The following is a 17,581-nucleotide window of genomic DNA, read 5'->3' on the forward strand; positions in this document are numbered from 1 at the left end:
ACGCCACACTAACACGCTGTACTAACACCACACTAACACGCTGTGCTAACACCACACTAACACGCTGTGCTAACACCACACTAACACGCTGTGCTAACACCACATCAATGTCAAAAGTTGAAGTAACTTATCCGCTGCCATTAAATAATCACATATCAAAGCTTTTGTCAGAACAAATGGTGCAGCAGGTTTTAACTCTGGAGGTGGAACAGAGGCCACATGTCCAGAACCAGCCTGCGGCTCAGTGACATCAGTGCACGTCCTTCAACATGGAAACACACTTCACCACATGTACAGGTTCTCTTTTTGTCAGGATCAGCTCAAACCACAACCAGTGCACTGAAGCTGGGGTTCACTCATTAAAATAAACCAGGAAGTAATTTTAAAAGTAAAATAATAATAATAATAATAATAATATTACCAATAAAACTACAATTCAAACCAGGTTTTTGTTCCCTGACAGCAGCAGATGGCAACAATCCACGGCTGGACTTTTCCTGACTGTGACGAGGTTTGACCCCTTTGAACATAAACAGCAGTTCCACCTCAGAACCCCAACACTGAATGTTGCTGCTCATAACCTTTAAATTTTATTCAAAATTAAAATGTAATATTTCTTCAGGAAGATGAAAATCAAACCTACAACCTTCTGTGAGGAGAGAGAACTGAAAAGCATCTGTGACACACAAATGCTCTGAGGTCTTCCAGACGTCACTGAACACTGAAGACCCCTGAAGGATGCGTCTCAGCTGAGCGCCACTGCCGTGTCTTTGCACTCGCTGCTCACGTCAGTCACTGGTGATCCGGCGGCTTCCTTTTGTCTGTGTCTAATCACAAAACAAGCTCAGTTAGTCATGGGTTTGATGCTTCTTTTGGACATTATTTTAGCTGCATTTATGAAGCCTTTGTGATGTATACGAGGTCTATTAGAAAAGTATCCGACCTTATTATTTTTTTCAAAAACCATATAGATTTGAATCATGTGTGATTGCGTCAGACAAGCTTGAACCCTCGTGTGCATGCGTGAGTTTTTCCACGCCTGTCGGTTGCGTCATTCGCCTGTGAGCAGGCTTTGAGTGAGGAGTGGTCCAGCCCCCTCGGCGGATTTTCATTGTCAGGAAATGGCGGAATGATTTGGGCTTTTTTTCCATCAGAATTTTTTCAGAAACTGTTAGAGACTGGCAGCTGGAAACCATTCGAAAAATTTATCTGGCTTTCGTTGAAAATGTTACGGGCTTCACAGAGAATAAGGAGTGTTACTGTCACTTTAAGGACGGCCCCCAGCAGCTGTGGGGCACGCCACGCTCCGAAGCCGCCATCAACAGGCTGAGCGACCATTTAATTTCTAAACGGATGGCTGTCTGGATCTGTGACCATCGTGTGCCAATTCTCTGGTTATCACAAGAGCTGGACATCAACGATTTTCCGGCAGATTTCACTTTTAACAAGAGATTTTGTCATGGAAAGCTGAGTGGAGGCTTCACGCGTCACGATGGATTCGCTACTGGAACGAGACAAAACCACCTCCGTTTTGTTCTCACAGGACGGCTTTGAGATGGCGTTCAGACAGCTGTCGGTGGTTTTTCCATTGAGTGATTATCCGCGACGCGCGTTATTCCTCCGCACGTCTGTCTCAATGTGCCGAAAAAGTGCTGATGTCCACGTCTTTTCACAATTCCTGTGCTAGTCAGACGACGTCCCGGATAAAACACAGCGTCCAGTTTGGAAATGAACTGCACATTCCACTGTTACAGGAGTTTTTGTCATGGAAAGAGGAGCGGAGGCTTCGCGCGTCACGGCGGTGCCGCATGGCGCAAAGCAATGCCGTGATGAAGCCTCACAGGACATGTTCTGGCATGTCCAGGCACATCCACAATTTCTCGGATAATCACTTGATGGAAAAACCACCGACAGCTGTCTGAACGCCATCTCAAAGCCGTCCTGTGAGACCAAAACAGAGGTGTTTTTTTCTTGATCCAGTAGCGAATCCATCGTGACGCGCGAAGCCTCCGCTCAGCTTTCCATGACAAAATCTCTTGTTAAAAGTGAAATCTGCTGGAAAATGGTTGATGTCCAGCTCTTGTGATAACCAAAGAAATGGCACACGATGGTCACGGATCCAGACAGCCATCCGTTTAGAAATGAAATGGTCATTCAGCCTGTCGATGGCGGCTTCGGAGTGCGGTGCGCCATCAGCCGCTGGGGGCCGTCCTTAAAGCGACAGTAACACTCCTTATTCTCTACCAAGCCCGTAAAATTTTCACCGAAAGCCAGATAAATTTTTCGAATGGTTTCCAGCTGCCAGTCTCTAACAGTTTCTGAAAAAATTCTGATGGAAAAAAAGCCCCAATCATTCCGCCATTTCATGACAATGAAAATCCGCCGAGGGGGCTGGACCACTCCTCACTCAAAGCCTGCTCACAGGTGAATGACACAACCGACAGGCGTGGAAAAACTCACGCATGCGCTCGAGGGTTCAAGCTTGTCTGACACAATCACACGTGATTCAAATCCATATGGTTTTTGAAAAAAATAATAAGGTCGGATACTTTTCTAATAGACCTCGTAAAATACTTTTATGCAGCCTTTTTGATGTATAAAAGAGACTTTTATGCAGCCTTTCTGAGTTAATACAGTTACTCAATCAGAGAAATTTATTCCAGAATTCTCAGATCTTTTTATTTTTTCATGTTGTATCTCAGAACAAAGACAGAAATCCATAATTTAAAACAACAACAACAACAAACAACAAAATCTTGTACCTTCCCTCCTCGACATCAATGATGTTTTCGGGCAGAGGGACATTGAGGGTTTCGGGAAGCAGGAAGACCAAGCTGCCGCTGATGATCCCTGTTCCAGCAAAGATCAGTGGAGGCAGAAGATCCCAGATGTCTTCCAGAAGCATGATGACCGGAGCCAGACAACTCCCGAACCGGCCCAGACACGAGGTGTAGCCCAGACCGCACTGCCTGTCCAAAGAACAGCAGCTTCAGAGTTCGACCTGCAACATGTTCCACAGGACCACAGTACTGGTCCCTCTACCTGAGATTTGGTCCAGATCAGGATAACTTGGTTAGTACTATCCAGAACACTGATCACATTCCTCCAGGATGAAGCTGATGGTTTGCTCAGACTTCCTGTCCTCAGGAATACATCCACACTGGACTTTAGATCCTCGTCAGATATCAGACAAAACTTGAATTGTACTTTTTCTGAAGAAAATGCAGGAGAAGAGATGAACCTCATGGAAAGAGAAGCACTGAGATAAAGTCACGTCAAGCTCTTGAGTTTTGGCAAAACCTCTTTGACCCTCAAACTGGTCCAAAGGTACTTTGACAGTGAGGCCATTTTTTAATTTTACCTCTTCAGACCATCACGATCGATGTGACTGTAGTGAAGACTTTCTGCTTTAATTCACAAGGTTGAAGAGAAACGAATACAAGAACGATTTGGGGGCACAGACACTTCTGTCCATGTCTCAGAGACCAGAAGTAACTGGACAAACTAATGTCCTTTTCCTCACTGACCACCTGACATCTGGAACTTCAGGGCTTCACCAAATGTCCAGTTTCCTGCTGGAGTCACCTTCACACCATGAGCCGTTCCTTTGCTTTGTCTCAAGTTCATCCTGGTTTTATCCATCCAAAGGATCTTGTTCCAAAACGATGCAGACTTGTGTTAGTTTTTTTTTTTTTTTTAGATGGTTTTTGATCTAATCTGGTCTTCTTGGACCTTGTCCTAACCTCTCTGTATTTACCTTCATAGTTCCGTCTCTTGATTGTGGATGGTTCTGGACTTGGATTGGTGTTGTGAAGGTACGAATTCTACTCATCCTTCCCTTCTTTATACGAATGGAACTCAGTAGATTTGTCAACTGCTAATAACGTCTCTGCTGCCCGACACATTTGTTTGTTAATAATAATAATAATAATAATAATGAGTGTTTCAGTGAACAGCTGTTCATTTGCCATAACAAGGGAGGAGTCCACACCGGTGTCGCCGACCGAACGGTCCCCCTATAAATTGGTCCGCCCTGCCTTCACTGTGCATGTCATCAGCCGCGGTTCACTGATTATCAACTTGTTTCTGCTTCAAACTGCCTCCAGTCATCATCTGTCACACAGATATCTGAAGCTTTTCTACAACAATCATTTCCTCATAAATTCAGCATTATTTCATCATAAAAGACAGAGGAAGTGATCAGAGCAGCGCGGCTACACGAGCTGCTAGCTGCTGCGTTCAATGCATGTCGGTCATCACAGAGTATCACGCTGTTTCTGTTTAAAACTGACTTTAGAATGATTTAAGAGGTTTTACCTTCATCATCTGATGGTTAATAATCACATTAATCCTTTTGATCGCTTTGGGGGAAGAGATTTCGTCTCAGATGCTGGACCATTAAACCTCTGGTCCATCAACTGTCCAGACCATAATTACTAATGTTCAATGCAAGTTAAACCCCGTCCACTGAATATCTACTGTGGAAGTGTTCAAAAACATATTTAAGAATAAACAAGAGCAATCAGAGATTTCTGATGTCCACCAATCCTGATCCAGATCACCTCCAAAATTTAATCGGTTCTTCCTCGGCCTAATATCTATCTGTGGAGAAACTGTCATCAAAATCCGTTCAGTAGTTTTGACGTAATGCTGCTAACAGGCAGACAGACAAATCAATAAACACCAATGATTTTATTACATTCTTGGGGGACATAACAAGATGGCAGAAAAATGTTCCAAAACACCTCATTCCTGTATAAATGTGATATGTTTCTCATTTATTTTGTAAAAGTTAGCAAGAAATAAACACTTCTACATATAAAAACAATGACGTAATAAATAAAATAAATAAATTCACTGTCCAAATAGAAATGGACCTGGTTGTCTCAAGTCAGTCAAAAAAGAAGAAGAAGAAAAAAGAAATCCAGATTCTCTCTAGAATGCAGCGTGAGATATAATCAATCAAATGTTGTTCAAAATGACGTTTGAGAAGAAAGAAAACAGCTTAGTGACTTTAACACATCATGAACATCAGTTATCAAAGGAACTGTTGTTTTATAAAAAATGTTCCATGTGCTGAATAACAGACAAAAACAGCCTCTGTCATCTCTGTGATGAAATGCATTTCTTTGTGTTGGACACCAGGGGGCGTACTGCATATATTACGGGTACTTTGTGAAGACAAGGTGTCAGATGGATCCTGGAGGTTTGTTTGAATAACGACCAGCTAAAGACGTTCGATCGACTCGCAGACCGTCTTCATACAAACTCGGTGACGTTTAGCTTAAATTGGCTTAAATTTAAATGCAGTCCATTTGCTCATGTTTTTCTAATGCTAACATATGAACGCTAGTGAAGCAAAGTCCTTGAAAAAGACGTTTTGACCTCATTATGAAATCATTTAACGTTTCAGCTAAACGGTGTGTTTGTAGTTTTTACCTGAGGACGGTTGGATAAAGTTCAGCTGAGTAGAGGAAGGCGGTGGTGAACGCTGCCTCAGACAAACCCTTCGCCACCACAGCGAGACACGTGCGGAGCAGGACGTACTCTGACACAAGAGACCAGAACACAATGTCTGATAACTTGCCTCCGTTAAAAACCCACCAAGGCTTTGGCGTCAGTGATGGCGGTGAAGATGCTCACCAAGAGGGATTCCTGTGTTTATTCCGATTAGAGCTCCCGTCAGGATCAGAAACGAAGCCTGGCCATTCCGCCGGCCCATCCAGTCCAGAATGTAGAAGGTCAGGATTTTCGCGGGTACTTCCACGGCGCTGTAGATGAACTGAGTGAGATAGATGTTGACGCCAAAACCAGAGATCCTGAAGCTGATCCCGTAGTAGAGCAGAGCCACCGCAAACCTGGCAGAACAGGGGCACAGTGCACGTTAGGGGCCACACGTGCACAGCAGAAGATGTCCACTCCAGCGGTGAGCTACTGGATGTCTCATATCTGAGTGAGGACACCAAACACACCAGGGTTCATAAGGTCTTCATAACAACGTCAGACTGCAGGAACTCTCTTACTGAGTGACAGAATGGTTCTTGCTGTTTTGGACCAGACACTGGGAACTCTCTTACCTTCAGGACTCGTCTGACATCCCAGCGGACACTGACTCTGACTAATGACGAGCACAGCCTGTTCCTCTGGACCTCGTCAGATATTCAGTTTTAACACCGTTACAAATGTGTGGTTTTGTTCGTCTCGACTTCTGTTTTATTTGTAAGTTTGGCTGAAGCAAATGTCCCCCTGCTGAGTCCGGTCTGCTGCAGGCTTCTTCCTGTCATCAGACACTACTGCCACCAGGGTGCCTGCTCATGGGCTGGGTCATTTTTAAACCATCCTAAACTCAAACATGGTCCACTCGAACCTTTAGTCAAATTTTTAACACAAACACACGCTTTATTTATAACATGCTTTTCCATCTGAACCAGAAGCTCAATGTGCTTTACAATGATAGTAGAGAAGCTTGAATCTTTGACTGGACTGAGTTGCTTGACGCGAGGGCGTTTCGCTTCAAATCGCAGAAGCTTCCTCAGCTAAAATTCTTGCTCTGGTAGTGACAGCTCTGACTTCTGTCTTGACTCTTGTAGAGAAGAATAAACAGAAGCCACAAAAGCTGGAGTTTTAAACCTAACCAGACCCCTCCTACCGAGAGGCAGACTGCTATAGGCTAGTGACTAAACTTTGTGAACAAGATCAAGGACCTGCAGCTGGAGGCAGATGAAACTATGGTGTCATTTGATGTGACATCGTTGTTCACCTGCATCCCCACTGCTGAGGCCGTCTCAGCTGTGAGGCAAAGACTGCTGGAGGATGTGTCTCTACTTGAAAGGACCAAACTCACACCAGACCACATCTGCCAACTCTTGGAGATCTGTCTCAACACTACGTATTTCCTGTTTAGGGGGAATTACTACAGACAGATTCATGGTTGTGCGATGGGGTCTCCGGTATCCCCCATTGTGGCCAATCTGTACATGGAGCGAGTGGAGAAGACAGCCTTGACGTCTTTAACGGGCATCTCTCCCAGTCACTGGTTCAGATATGTCGATGACACATGGGTTAAAATCAAGCAACAGGAGGTTGAGGACTTTACAGAACACATCAACTCGGTGGACGCCAATATCAAGTTCACACGTGAGGATGCCAGAAACAACCATTTAGCCTTCTTGGACTGTGATGTTACGATTGGAGAGAACAGGCAGCTCCAGACAGGGGTTTACAGAAAACCAACTCACACTGACCAATATCTGCTCTTCGGCTCAAACCAGATCAGGACTCTTCAACACAGAGCCCTACAGGTGCCCACAACTGCAGAGAGAAGGGTTAAAGAACAACAACGTGTCCGGAAAGCCCTCACAGTATGTGGGTACCCATGATGGTCCCTGGACAAAGTGCAGAAGTCCCAGAGAACAAAGAGACCAGATAGACAGGAGACGGAGACAAGAAGAAGAGGAGTGTCTCTCCCTTATTTAGCAGGAGTAGGGGAAAAACTACAGAGGATCTTCAGACAGCACAAAATCCCAGTTTACTTGAAACCGGTTAACACCTTGAGACAGAAATTAGTTCACCCTAAGGACAGGATCCCTAGTTACAAACAGAGCAATGTTGTGTACTCTATCAGATGTCAAGAAAATTGTAACGAACACCACATAGGTGAGACTAAGCAACCTTTACACAAAAGGCTATACCAGCACCGCAGAGAGGGCGCCAGTGGACCTCAGTCTGCAGTTCATCTCCACCTTAAAGACACTAACCACACGTTTGAGGACAAGGAAGTTAAAATCTTAGCCAGAGAGAAGAAATGGTTTGAGAGAGGTGTCAAAGAGGCATTCTTTGTGAAACAGTTGAAACCCAGCCTTAATCGGGGAGGGGGACTGAGACACACTTTGTCCCCTGTTTACAATGGGGTACTCAGGTCAAAGGAGTTTCAGTCTTTTGTTCATGGTAATGAGTCATTCACATCATCAGGAGAGTCGTCAAGGGAGCCATCAGGAGAGGCGTCCATCCCATCATTAGGAGGGACAGCTGCCCTGTCATTAGGAGAGTGCTAACTACAGCACAATAGGTGCTAATTAGAGCTATTGTTTAGTCACTAGCCTATAGCAGTCTGCTTCTCGGTAGGAGGGGTCTGGTTAGGTTTAAAACTCCAGCTTTTGTGGCTTCTGTTTATTCTTCTCTTTTAGACTTCTCTACAGAAGTCAGACTACCAGAGCAAGAATTTTAGCTGAGGAAGCTTCTGCGATTTGAAGCGAAACATCCTCGCGTCAAGCAACCCAGTCCAGTCGAAGATTCAAGCTTCTCTACTATGGAAACCACCTGGACAACTGAGAGCCTACACAGAAACTTTACAATGATGCTTCACATTCACACCCACCCACACACGCACACACAGTAGTGTCAGAGTGCTGCCATGCGAGGCGCTGAACTAAAACTGAGGGATTAAGGGCCCTTAGTAATATATATAAAGCCCCAAGAACTATATACGTATATTCTGAATCCTCATGACACGGGGAACAAACTGGTACCATTTTTTAAAAAGTTGAACTGAAAATTACCCCCAAAATAGCCGGCTGTGGGTATGACCAGGCAGATTCAAATTTCCAGCCCTGTATATGTGTTGGCCATCTCTGTTTATTTAATCCCTTTCTTCAGCTACTTTATGTTCTCAACTGTTAAGCACCTGACTGTCCTGTACAACAACCCAGTTTACCTTCCTGTCTGAATACATTAATTTTACGTTTGTAAAATTGCAATGTAAAAACAGTGAAATACACCACTACCTCAATTTTGATTCATTGATATTTACATTTACTGTTACCTACCTTTTGTGTGTAACTGTTATAAATTTGATTGCAAAACAAAGTCTGCATGAAGGACTTCAAATGTGTATGTCTTTTAAACAAGTATTTCCACTTAGTTTAGGGAGTCGACCTCTTATAGTTCTGCTGGACAAACTTTAGCCCATTAACTATTATATTTATAAGACATCAGCATTACAAAAACAAATGTTGGGCAATTGTTTTGATTAAAATGATTGGTATTTGGCTTATGTCTAAAACAGTTAACCCGGGCAGCGCCGGGTACCCCAGCTAGTACGTATATATAAATCCACTGGCAGTACCTTCATGGCCCACCAGGGGGCAGCAGCCACACTTTTGGAATTGCTGATGAAGGCTGTACTGGTGTCTCTCGTTTGGTGATACAGATGAACCCTGTTAATTTGCGCACTTTGGGGTCCACAAATCGACCGCGAGTAAAGCAGAAGTTAACAGGGTTTACCAGGATTTCAGACAGATGGCTCTGGTACTGGCCACTCATCGTTAGCAGATGTTAAGGTTCTAAGTGTCTGGACCTCACTGAGCCTCATGAACCACTGATTCATGGAGGAGTTTCATACTGTAACGGCTTCAAAGCAATGAAACACACAGTGACAGCAGGATGTTGGTACCCAACTCCTGTGGCGGGTCTGGGCCACTCGTACAGTCACTGAAGTTCTCTGAAAGCACTTGTAAGATCCACTTATGAAGGAACCCGTCCTTATGAGGGGTTCTTGATTGAGGCCCAGTCACTGATTCATGAGGAGAATTAAATACATAAATACAAACAAAGTATCATTTCAGGAGAACGGGTCTGCTGGTGTTGAATCCTGAACGAACGAACAACTGATTATTATTATTTTTCTATAAACGCTCGGCCTCGCTCCTCCAGTTTAATGGGATCTGAGTCCCTCTGAGATTCAAACCTAAAGCCGTCTTTTGGTCACAAGCTCAGAGTCGGAACAGATACCAGAACAATCCAGCGCAGAGGCTGATCTTCCTCAGCTGGCGTGTTCGAAACAAATCCAGGTAGGAATGGTTCTTGTCGGCCACCTCGGCCACCATCACCGCTTCTAGCACCTGAAACAACAACCACAGTGAGAGAGGACCCAAAGACGCGCGCAGTCCAGATTAATTCACGATTTAAAGTAAATCCACCAACTGGTCACTGAGACTAAAGTCTGTTTCTTCCCCCGTGAGGCGAGAGGAATCCAGAAAATGCTCAGTGGTACCTCAGGCTCCAGTTTGCATGTGTGCTCATTCTTCCCGTTCATCCTGGCGCACTGAACCAGGAAACGTTTAGCTTCTTCGGTTCTACCGTTCACCAGCAGCCAGCGTGCCGACTCAGGAAGCCACCTGACAGGAAACAAGAGAAACAGGAAACAAACTGGAAAGAAAGACTTAAACCAGTTTAACATCCAGCTTACCACCAGGACACGATGGCAGCGCCGCATGGTGCCGTCACCACCAGCATCAGCTTCCTCCAGTCACGGATTAAGTATGCTAGCAGGGCCAGGAGCATGTTACCGATGCTCCACGACAAACTCATGATTGTACCAGTGAAGGTCCGGTGCTGAATGTCCGTCCACTCGATCGCTGCACAGGAACAAAAGAAAAACAACACAAAAACAGGAAAAGTCACAAAGGGTGCTAATGTTAGCATGATTAGCATGTTTATCTGTTTTCTGCTGACATATTAGCATGCTAAAGCTAAAGTCTGCACAGTACCATGAACATGCTAGCTGGATGAACAACACACAATCAGTTTAGTGGTCCGGCTTTACGGCGAAACGGGACTGCTAACGGATCACTCATGACCAGGTACCGGAACTGTTTTGGAACAGATGCAAATGGTCATTTACTGGATCTGCATCACCGCGGTACCGTGTAACCATGTGACGTCATCAGTGGCTGTAGCTGCTGCAGTTTCATTAATGAAACATATTTCCTGGGAATATATAGGTTTTAACATGTTAGCACACGTGGCTAATTTCAGTGTTTGGTTCAACACTAAAGCACTCAAATACAAATGCTAGCTACATTAGCCATGCTCACATTTGCACATTAGTCTATTTATTAAATTACACACACACACACACACACACACATCATCAACTGCTTACTCCAATTAAGGGTCGCGCGGGGGGCTGGAGCCTATCCCAGCAGTCATAGAGTGCGAGGCGGGGTTCACCCTGGACAGGACGCCAGTCTGTCTTTATTAAATTAGTGGATAAAAATTTAATAAGGAAGTTAAAATTTCATGATGTTTTGCAAAAAATGTATGAAAAAAATCTGCATTTTAACAATGTTAAATGTTTGAACTAGCTCATGTCATCAAACAAATCTTGAGCTAGCTGCTTTGCCGTAGTGTCGCCATGACACAGATACCTGATGTGGATTCAGGTGTTAATTATCGCTGCATTTGACATTGACGGGGTGTTTTTGTAATCACAGGCTCGGTTCTTACCGAGGACCACGGTGATAATGGACATGCCGCTGAGGGCCACGCCGCGAAGCGCGCTGGAGATGGCAAACATGACGTAGGATGTGGAGAAGGCCGTGGTCACTCCTAGGACGGTGGCAGAAAACAACGCCACTAGCAGCATCGACTTACGACCAAACCTGCAATAAACACACCAATAATCATGCTTTTGGCAACGCGTTCTGGTGTCAGTGCAAAGACCAAAGCTGGACTTTGTTCCCAAACGCTCATTAAGTTTGTATTTTGGCAGCAAAGTTTCTAAGAAAATCAAAAGTAATTTGAATGTCCAACTGGATCTCATGTGTTCAGCTGAACATCAGTGAACTGTTCAGTGCTGGTTGATGTTTTTATATGTACAGCGCTTTGGTCAAGTTAGGTTGTTGTAAAGCGCTTAACAAATAAAATTTGATTGATTGACTGATTGAATGCATTGCCATTGTCATTGTAGGTCACGATTCACCAGTGTTCGTCTCTTAGCACGATAACTCCAGATGTAATGAAGACATTTCAAGAAGACGTTAGATAAGCAGACAGAAAACATCCTGGGAAATATGCGATTCAGCTTTGGAGGTGATCTGGAATATATTCTGGAACTGAGATACTGCTGCTGTTATTGTTGTTGATGATGTTGTTGCCACTGTTGTTGCTGATGTTACTGTTTTTGGTTCCTGTTGTTGTTACTGTTGTTGATGTTGTCACTATTGTTGTTGCTGCTGATGTTGTCCCTGATGTTGCTGTTACTGTTGTTGTTACTGTTGTTGTTGATGTTGTTACGATTGTTGTTGTTGTTACTGTTGTTGTTGTTGATGTTGTTGTTGATGTTGTTACGATTGTTGTTGTTGTTACTGTTGTTGATGTTGTTGTTGATGTTGTTACGATTGTTGTTGTTGTTGATGTTGTTGTTGATGTTGTTACCATTATTGTTGTTGTTACTGTTTTTGTTGTTGATGTTGTTACGATTGTTGTTGTTGTTACTGTTGTTGATGTTGTGATTTGCTACTGTTGATGTTGTTGCTAGTGTTGATGTTGCTGTTGTTCTCGTTCTTGATGTTACTGTCGTCGTTGTTATTACTGTTAATGTTGTTGAGGGCTGTTCATGTTATATAGTGAAAAAATAAAAGTTGTGAGAGACTTCGTGCCACATGTTGTTTTTGTTCCACTTTTTGTTTTATACGTGCAGACCAAATTTGAACTCAGTCAGATAAGATTTTTGAGGTCCTCCAGAGTGAGACATGTTCCTCTCCCTCTGCTGGCGAGACAACGCCACCCTAACGGGAGAAGTCTCTGATACCATTATTTTTCTTTTACAGGTACAACCACAGTTCCAGTGAAGTTGGGACGTTGTGTAAAATGTAAATAAAAACAGAATACAATGATTTTCAAATCCTCTTCAACCTATATTCAATTGAATACACCACAAAGACAATATATTTAATGTTCAAACTGATAAACTTTATTGTTTTGAAATGGATGCCTGCAACACGTTTCAAAAAAGTTGGGACAGTGGCAACAAAAGACTGGGAAAGTTGATGAATGCTCAAAGAACACCTGTTTGGAAACAGGTGAGTGTCATGACTGGGTATGTATGTGGCACCCCTTGGGCGTATACTGCGGAGTTTTGGGATTGCCTTTCATTGTTACGCTGATGATACTCAGTTATACATGCCGATAACTGCGGGAAATCTCACTTGGATAAAATACCTGGAGGACTGTCTTCTATCAGTGAGAAGTTGGATGTCTAGTAACCTCCTACTTTTAAACTTTGATAAGACTGAAATGATGGTTCTTGGTCCAGCGAGAAATCAGTTTCACCAGCTGGCGCTCAACCTGGGTTCATGTGTCATACATCATACGGACAAAATGAGGAACCTTGGGGTAATTTTTGATCCCACGTTGTCTTTTGACCTCCACATCAGGGATGTTACTTGGACTGCTTTTTTCCATCTGCAAAATACAGCAAGGATCCGCCCCATCCTGTCCATGGCTGATGCTGAGACCCTGATTCATGCTTTTGTTTCTTCTACACTAGATTATTGCAATGTTCTATTTTCAGGGTTACTGCAGTCCACCATCAGGGGTCTTCAGCTGGTTCAGAACGCTGCCGCCAGACTTCTGACACGTAGCAGAAGGTCTGAACGTATCACACCCCTTCTTGCATCTTTGCACTGGCTCCCTGTCTCTGTGAGAGCAGATTTTAAGGTTTTGTTATTGACTGATAAGGCTGTTCATGGACTGGTGCCATCTTATCTGGCTGATCTTGTTGTGTGGGCCGCCCGAAGAGGAGGTACTGCTGGCTCACCACCAGAGGGCGCCATGCCTGTCGTCGGGTTTCAGGCACCAGAGGGCGTAGTCGCCTCACAGGAGCACCAGTTCTGACAGCTGTCACCCATCAATTCATCAGCATCATCTATAAAGGCCTGGGAGAGACACCATACCTCTGCCGAGTTATCTGCTTACCCTTCAGGTAACCAACTCAGCCGTTTTGTGCCGTACGCACACGTTTTTGCATCTGAGCTTTTTGCAGTCGTTTAACCTTTTGTACACTTGCAGCTTGTAGCCGGGTTTGTGGAGGTTGGAGGAGTTGGCGTCTCCAATCCTCCCATCAGACTTGATTAAGTGATACATAAGGCATTGTACGTACTCTGTGTTCCTGTGTTTGGAGGTGGAGGTTTTTCCCCCAGGAAGGAACTGTATTTTTGCTGACTGTTTGCTGGGTGTACACACACCCATCTTTAACCTGTGTCTGTTCCTGCCAACAGTACCGGATCTGACAGCTGGAAGCAGTGGCCACCTGGGGACTCAGGACTTGGCGGCTCCGGTGTGTTGCAGGTCTCCATTGGCGGTGGAACCTCGTGGGTCCTGGCTCTTCTCTGGTTAGGCGTCTCCTACCCTCGGGCCTGCCCACACGTCACTGAGTTTTGTGATTGACAGACTAAATTCATATCTGGTTGTTTGTGCACATTTGCAGAATAAATTGTTATTTATTCGGACTTCCTATTGGCCGTTCATTTACGCCCCCTGGCGTGGGTCCGTGTACTTCACTTTCCCAACAGATCTCGTGGAACTCTACGTGCCGGCCCGGGCTTTGTGGTCGCAGGATGCGGGACTTCTCTGTGTTCCCAGGGTGAAGAAGAAGTCAGTAGGTCAAAGAGCCTTTTTGTATCGTGCACCCACCCTGTGGAACAGTCTTCGTGTGACCGTGAGGCAGTCTGAGTCCGTGGACATTTTAAAGTCAAGACCCAAAACCTATTTTTATTCTCTTTCTTATGAATAGTTTTTATTTTTTATCTGTTTTATTCTTTTACTTCTGTTTTTAATTATGTATTTGAATTTTTTTAAATTCATTTTTAATTATTTATTTAAATTTTATGTTGAATTGGTTCATGTAAGGCACCTTGAGACGGCTTTTGCTGTGATTTGGCGCATTATAAGCTAATTAAATTGAAATTGAATTGGTATAAGCATCCCCAAAAGGCTCAGCCGTTCACAAGCAAAGATGGCGCAAGGATCACCACTTTGTGAACAACTGCGTGAAAAAATAGTCCAACAGTTTAACAACAATGTTTCTCAATGTTCAGTTGCAAGGAATTTAGGGATTCCATCATCTACAGTCCATAATATAATCAGAAGATTCAGAGAATCTGGAGAACTTTCCACACATAAGCAGCAAGGCCGAAAACCAACATTGAATGCCCGTGACCTTCGACACCTCAGGTGGCACTGCATTAAAAACTGACATCATTGTGTAAAGGATCTTACCGCGTGGGCTCAGGAACACTTCAGAAAACCACTGTCAGTTAACACAGTTCGTCACTACATCTACAAGTGCAAGTTAAAACTCTACCATGCAAAGTGAAAGTCAAACATCAACAACATCCAGAAACACCGCCGCCTTCTCTGGGCCCGAGCTCATTTGAAATGGACAGACACAAAGTGGAAAAGTGTGCTGTGGTCTGATGAGTCTACATTTCAAATTGGACAAAAGAGGAAAAAGCCCATCCAGATTGTTACCAGCGCAAAGTTCAAAAGCCAGCATCTGGGGTGTGTTAGTGCCCATGGCATGGGCAGCTTACACATCTGTGATGGCACCATCAATGCTGAAAGGTACATTCAGGTTTTGGAGCAACACATGCTGCCATCCAAGCAACGTCTTTTTATTGTTATTACACGTCTTTTGTTGCTATTACACTACGTCACACTGACACATCAACTGTGGGGTCACACAGGTGGGGTTGTACTGACACACACACCACCAAACAAGGTGACTGAAACACAATGTGGCAAAAAGGTGACATGTAATATAAATGGGCAGATATTATGTACCACAGACCTGACGAACAGGTACTGGTTACTGCCCCCCCCCACCCACCCACCCACCCAGAGGGAGGGGCTGTAGAGTCTGATGGCCGCGGTGAGGGCTTTGGGGGCTTCCTGTGATGTTCATTATAGGTCAGACGGGAGCTCGTACCTGTCAGAGAGCTGTCCGAACAGAAGAGCGCCACCCGTCACCCCAAGGAAGAAGTAGGTGGGGAGGACTTTGTTCAGCTGTTTATTGTCACAAACTAGATCCCACTGCAGAGACAAAACACAGAATGTTAGTGTACGTAAGAACAGCTGGGAACAGAGTCCGATTCATGAAGCAGCGTGTAGGACTCACACTGTAAGAACACATGCAAACAATAATAATAATTACAATATAAAAAAAACAAAGCAGAATTATAAAACACTGCACACACACCTGCAAGCAATGCTCACTTTATAGATAACACAACCTGAATTGTGCACACGTGGATCAGTGTGACACTCCGCCTTCAGTTTGAGGTCATTTTCACTGAACTTTGTTTTTCTCTGCTGTGAACAATGTGTCGTTGCTTTTTGTCACTTGGTTTCTAACTGATAACTGGAAGACAAACAGGCATAAAACTGGAACCTCCACCCAGTGTTGGTGGTGAAGGTAAATCCAGAACAGAAAAACAAGAGTGACTGAGGCACATTTGATTGAGATATAATGCAAAATGTACAACAAATGAGCTTTTCAATATTAAATTCAAATGTCCACAAAATCCACAATCCAGATCAAACTCTGTCAGGTGATAAATGATACCATCCTATATAACACTCTCAAATAGGAGAGAAATTTGATCTTCTTTGACCTCGAAAATTGAATCAGTTCTTGCCAATCAGGATACGAATCCGTTGTAAACATTTCATAACAATATATGGAAAATTGTAGGTTCCAGGCTGTTCACAAACAAACAAACAAACAAATAAATAAATGGGCGAAAACAGAACCTCTGTCCAACTTCTTTGGCAGAGGTAAAAATCAGATGTATGTAGGTTTATATGTGTGTATGTGTGCTTTGGACTGGTGTGTTGCCTGGCCAATAGTAAACATGGCAATGCCCCCCCCCCCCCCCACACACACACACGAAACGATTCCACCAAATGGTTTCTAACAGCTTTTCCCAAAGAGCTGACGAGTTCAGTTTTGTGTTTGTAAAAGTAGCAAACTGTGATTGATCCCAACTGTGTTGTGATTATGTGTGTGCACTACATCACACCAAATATGAAGAGAAACAAATAAATAAATCATCCTGGTTTCTGACATCTAGCTCCAGACGGACAGACAGACATCTGGGTTTCTAAACATTCAAAAACTACAGATGCCACGAGTCAGCGGCGTGTCAAACGATGGGCTGAAAGAAAACCTCTGAAGCTGTGGAGTTTGTGACAGTTCATTGATCCACTCTTACCTCACTGGCAGTTGTTGAGATGAACTGTGATTGGTCATAGACCCAACCGTCCGGACAGGGAGCCGTCCTGTTTTCATGGCCTAAGTCAAAGGACACCGGGGGATGGTAGACTTCACAGGAACTGAAGGAGCCGTTGTCCCGGCGGGGGATTTTGAGGGCCAACACTTCCAGGTCCGATGCCTCGAAATTCCTGTCACCAGCCTCGGAGATGCTGAGGGCACAGCGGTGAGGCGGGGTAGCCGAGACAAAGTTGTGCAGGAGGAAGTGAAGAGGAAGGATGGCACGGGGGAAGCACAGGATGAGCAGCACCAGGAACTGGAACGCGTTGAAGCCACCGACTTCGTTCAGGACCTCTTCAAACCTCATGGTCACCAGATCTGAAGCCTGTCTCAGCCTGTCTGCTGCCAGGACCAGATCCCAGCAGTTCTCTAAGAAACATAATTAGAGGGAGGTGATACATGATTATGTGATGGTTTTGTCACATGTGGTTTATGCTCCTTGACTCAGCTGACCTGCAGCGGAACCAA

General features: G+C 44.3%; 1 protein-coding gene across 1 annotated transcript; it reads right to left on the reverse strand.

Annotated features, from left to right (window-relative positions):
* Window positions 1–745: 745 nt before the first annotated feature.
* slc22a7a (solute carrier family 22 member 7a) lies at window positions 746–17,431 on the reverse strand. The gene is made up of 10 exons (XM_034187654.1): window positions 17,055–17,431; window positions 15,770–15,873; window positions 11,287–11,441; window positions 10,247–10,415; window positions 10,052–10,175; window positions 9,790–9,899; window positions 5,644–5,858; window positions 5,440–5,548; window positions 2,763–2,969; window positions 746–827 (listed from the first exon to the last, which is right to left on the reverse strand). The coding sequence occupies exons 1-10, from the start codon at window positions 17,418–17,420 to the stop codon at window positions 746–748; spliced, it is 1,641 nt and encodes a 546-aa protein (XP_034043545.1). The 5' UTR covers window positions 17,421–17,431.
* Window positions 17,432–17,581: the final 150 nt, after the last annotated feature.

The sequence above is a fragment of the Thalassophryne amazonica genome, chromosome 15 (genome assembly GCF_902500255.1).
Source record: "Thalassophryne amazonica chromosome 15, fThaAma1.1, whole genome shotgun sequence".
Taxonomy (NCBI): domain Eukaryota; kingdom Metazoa; phylum Chordata; class Actinopteri; order Batrachoidiformes; family Batrachoididae; genus Thalassophryne; species Thalassophryne amazonica.

Coding starts and splice junctions, on each gene's coding strand:
- slc22a7a (XM_034187654.1), bottom strand. CDS start 17,420: ATGAGGTTTGAAGAGGTCCTGAACGAAGTCGGTGGCTTCAACGCGTTC. Junction 10,416..11,286: donor CATTATCACCGTGGTCCTCG/GTAAGAACCGAG, acceptor GTTCCTGTGCAG/CGATCGAGTGGACGGACATT. Junction 5,549..5,643: donor AAACACAGGAATCCCTCTTG/GTGAGCATCTTC, acceptor CTCTTGTGTCAG/AGTACGTCCTGCTCCGCACG.